Genomic DNA, 4,230 nt, shown 5'->3' with positions numbered 1-4,230 from the left:
GCCCCCGTTCCAGCTGCCCCCGCAGCAGCGCCAGCTCCCGCCCCAGCTCCCGCATCCGGATCCGGCCGCTCTCCCGCTCCTCTTCCAACCGGGCCAGGGTCCGGCTCAGCTCCGTCTTCTCCCGTGCCAGCCCGGCCGCCAACTCGCTCGTCTTGGCCAGGGTGTCCCGTAGCCGAGCCTCCTCTGCCTGCGCTGCCCGCTGCGCCGCTGCCAGCTCCCCGCAGCTCCCCTGCGCCTGCCGGGCGGCCCGCGTGTAACAAGGTTTGGCTGGACTCTGCGCAATGCCTGCGCCGCTGCAGCGCCCAATGCACAGGGGCATTTGCTGCAGGGGTTGCACCCATTGCATGGGCTGAGCCTGTTGCCTAGGGGTTGCACCCGCTGCATTGCAGGGGGTTAAGCCCGCTGCATGGGGTGCACCTGCTACAGGGGTTGTACCCATTGCATGGGGTTGCACCTGCTGCACTGGGGGGTTAAAGCCCGCTGCATGGGGTTGCACTTGTTGCGTGGGCTGAGCCTGTTGCTTAGGGGTTGCACCCGCTGCATGGGAGACCTTGCACCTGCTGCAGAGGGGACTAAACCTGATGCATGGGGGGGTTGCACCCAGTGCTTGGGGTTCACCCCCTGCGCATGGGGCTTAGGGGTTGCACCCGCTTCTTGGGGTTGCACCCGCTTCTTGGGGTTGCACCTACTGCACAGGGGTGAGCCCGCTGCGTGGCAGTTGCACGCTGCAGGAGGGTGCACCCACTGCAGCAGGGTGCAGGGAGGGGGAATCGGGGACCCACCTTGCCCAGCGCCTCAGCCAGCGCCTCCTGCTCGCCCCGCGCCACCTCAGCCTCCAGCGTCGCCCGGCTCAGCGCCTCCCGCACCTCCAGCAGCTCCCGCTGCGCCCCTGCCCGCTGCGCCTCCAGCTCCTCCACCTGCTGCTGGCTGCCGGCACCCACGGTGGGGGGCACCCATGGGGGGGGGTTGCAGCACCCACTCGGGGGGTTGTTGCAGCACCCACTATTTTGTGGCACCCACTCAGGGGAGGTTGCAGCACCCACTGAAGTTTTGCAACCCACCCATTGGAGGGGTAGCAGCACCCACCTTGGGGTGGGGAGGGGCTTCAGGGCACCCACTTGGAGGGGGGGTTGCAACACCCACTGAGGTTTTGCAGCACCCACTTGGGGGGGGGGAGTTGCAAGACCCAATTTGGGGGCGGCAGGAGAGGTGGCAGCACCCACATGGCGGGGGGGCTTCAGGGGACCCACCTCGGGGGGGGCTTCAGGGGATTCTGCAGCACCCACTTGGGGATGGGGATGCTGCAGTACCCACTATCTCACAGCACCCACTATTCTGCAGCACCCACTATCACCCAGCACCCCGGGGGGGTGGCAGCACCCACCCATCCTCCCCTCTGCCCCCCCCCGTGCCCCCACCTGCGCTCCAGCTGCTGGCGGGCGGCCTCGGCAGCACTGGCGGCCTCGTCCCGGGCGTCCTCCAGCCCCTCGCCCCGGCGCTGCAGCTGCACCCGCTCCTGCTGCAGGGCACCCACCCGCTGCTGCTCCCCCGCCAGCGCCTCCTCCGCCCGCAGCCGCTCCCTGCCGGACAGACGGACGGACGGACACAGGTGGGCAGGGGCGATGCTCGCAGGTGGGTGCGCCGGGACAGATGGCCAGAAATAAATGAGTAGGGATGGATGGACAGACGGACAGGGCAGGATGCCCAGGGACAGACAGACAGGTGTGGTGAGGCAGGGAGGGATAGACAGACGGACAGGCAGGCAGGATACGTGGGGATTAACGTGCAGGGATGGATGCATGGACAGACAAACGGACAGGCCAAAATGCCCAAGGATGGACACACAGAGAGGGAAGGGTGTGCAGGGACAGATGAAAAAAAGACAGGCCAGGGGGATGGATAGACAGATAGATGAGGCGGGATGCGTGGGGACAGATGGACATGCCAAAACGCATAGGGAGAGATGTGAAAGGATGGAGGAACAGACGTGAAGGGATGGAGGGACAGACAGACAGGCCAAGAAGCACAGGGGCGGATACACAGGGACAGACAGATGTACAGAGAAGGATGCAAAGGGATGGATAGACAGACAGACAGGCCAGAATGCACAGGGGCAGACAGACATATAAAGGGGCAGAGAGAAAGATAAAAAGGGATGGACAGACGGGCAGACTGGCCAGGATGCAGGGGGATAGATGCAGAGGGACACACACAGATGGAAAGACAGGTGAGTCAGGATGCAGAGGGACAGACAGGCGCACAAGGATGCAGAGGGACAGACAGGTGCAAGTGTGCAAGTGCAGGGACAGCTGCGCAGGGACGGCTGGCACTCAGGACAGATGGACAGATGGACGGCGGGTACCTGCGCAGGACCTCGGCCTCGGCGCGCAGGCGGGCCACCTCGTGCAGGGCCTCATCCTGCGCCCGCCGGCAGCCCCCAGCCTCAGCGCTGAGCTGCTCCAGCCGCTGCTCCAGAGTCCCCAGCTGCTTCTTGCTGTCCCCCAGCTCCCGCCGCAGGCTCCCGGCCTCCTCCCGGCTGGCCTCCGCCTGCTCCCGGGCACCCTGTGGGTTGGGAGGAAAGAGGGGGTCAGCCATCATCATCATCGTCACCCTGCAGCCCCCCCCCAGCACTCACCTGCAGCTGGAGGTGGCGGCGGTGCAGGGCGGCATGCACGGCAGCGGCGGCGGCGTTGGGCGAGAGGCCGTGGTGAGGGGACGCGGGGGGACACGGCGGGGACTCTGGGGATGGCGGGGGCTGCTCGGGGTCGTCTGCTAGCACCGCCTGTGAGGGGAGGGGGAGAGGCCCCCCTGTCACCAAGGGGGAAACTGAGGCAGGGAGGGGACCGTCCTGGCTGCAGGATAGGGGGAAGGCCGGAGAGTCCCCAGCACCTGTGTGACATCCTGCAGCGTCCGACGGAGCAGCTCCACCTCCGAGCGCAAAGCCTCCACCTCTGCCGGCGACGGCTCCTGGGCACGCGAGGCCTCCTGCAAAGCCCATCGGCATGGCGTCCGGCACGGCCGGCGGGCATTGTGCCCGCGTCAGCATTGCACCCCGACATGCATCGCACCCCAGCGTGCATCGCATACTGCACCCCAGCATGCATCGCATCTCAACACGCATCATACATTGCATCCCAGCGTGCGTCACACCCCAGTGTGCATCATGGCTCACTGTGCATCATGTATCGCACCCCGGGGTGCATTGCGTACCATGCAGCATTAGAATTTGGCATGCATCATGCCCTGGTATGCATCATATCCTGGTGTGCACTGCACCACAGTACACATCATCTGTCACACCCTGGTGTGCAGCCCAGCTCAGCAGGCATTGTGCATTGCATCCAAGCACACACTGCACTCTGGCATGCATTGTGCATCACGCCCCGGTGCGCATCGTGCCTCAGCATGCACCGTGCATTGTGTTCCTGTGTGCACCGCACCTTGGTGTGCATCATGCACTGCACCGTGGTGTGCACTGTGGCTTGGCACGCATCGTGGCCCGGTGTGCATCGTGCATTGCAGCTTGGCACGCATCACGCCCTGGTGTGCACTGTGCATTGCAGCTTCGCACGCATCGTGTATTGCAGCTTAGCATGCATCGTGCCCCAGCGTGCATCACGCATCACACCCTAGCATGCACCCTGCCCCATCATGCACCCTTGCACCCCCAAATTCATCACACATCCCACCCCGAAACCCATCGTGCCCCGCGCTAACCAGGTTTTGCAGCTGCAGGGTCAGCGCCTCCACTGCCCGTTCCTTCTCCCCATCCTCAGTCCGCAGACGCTCCAGGGCCGCCACCAGCTCCGCCAGCCTGCGGCAAGACACCGGGCAGCAACGGGGTCCCCCGCACCCATCCAGTTCCTGCAAAACCCCTCCTTATCCTTGTACCTGGCTCCGAGGGCGGCTTTCTCCAAGTCGGCGTCCCGCGCCCGTGCCGCCAGCTGCTCCTCCAGCTGCGCCAACCGCATCGCCTGCTTCTCCCGCGCAGCACCCGCCTGGGTCTCGGCCAGCCGCAGGTTGGCAGCCAGGTGAAGGCAGGCGGCGTGGGCGGCCCTGCCCGTCCGCGACGCCTCGTGGCTCAGCTCCGAGAGATCCCTGTGGTGGGAGATGCAGGATTGAACCCGGCCATTCCCAGGGACCTGGTGGTTCTCGGGGACCTCCGGGGATCCCCCCTGACCTTTCAGTGGCGGGTTTCACCTCCCCCAAGTGACGGCTGGAGGGCACCAA

The 4,230-nt window shown here is 65.7% G+C and overlaps 1 protein-coding gene across 1 annotated transcript in view; it reads right to left on the bottom strand.

Annotated features, from left to right (window-relative positions):
• Positions 1-4,230, bottom strand: part of CROCC (ciliary rootlet coiled-coil, rootletin) — an 18,618-nt gene that overhangs the window by 10,860 nt on the left and 3,528 nt on the right. Inside the window, 9 exon segments of the mRNA XM_010577499.1 lie at positions 3-235; positions 783-927; positions 1,419-1,580; positions 2,363-2,541; positions 2,636-2,782; positions 2,890-2,985; positions 3,718-3,814; positions 3,892-4,098; positions 4,181-4,216. Of these exon segments, the coding sequence (XP_010575801.1) occupies positions 3-235; positions 783-927; positions 1,419-1,580; positions 2,363-2,541; positions 2,636-2,782; positions 2,890-2,985; positions 3,718-3,814; positions 3,892-4,098; positions 4,181-4,216 (1,302 nt within the window).

This window comes from Haliaeetus leucocephalus, unplaced genomic scaffold (genome assembly GCF_000737465.1).
Source record: "Haliaeetus leucocephalus isolate CR32 unplaced genomic scaffold, Haliaeetus_leucocephalus-4.0 Scaffold556, whole genome shotgun sequence".
Lineage (NCBI taxonomy): Eukaryota > Metazoa > Chordata > Aves > Accipitriformes > Accipitridae > Haliaeetus > Haliaeetus leucocephalus.
Note: the sequence above shows the minus strand (reverse complement) of the source record. Positions and strands in the feature narration are given on the sequence as shown.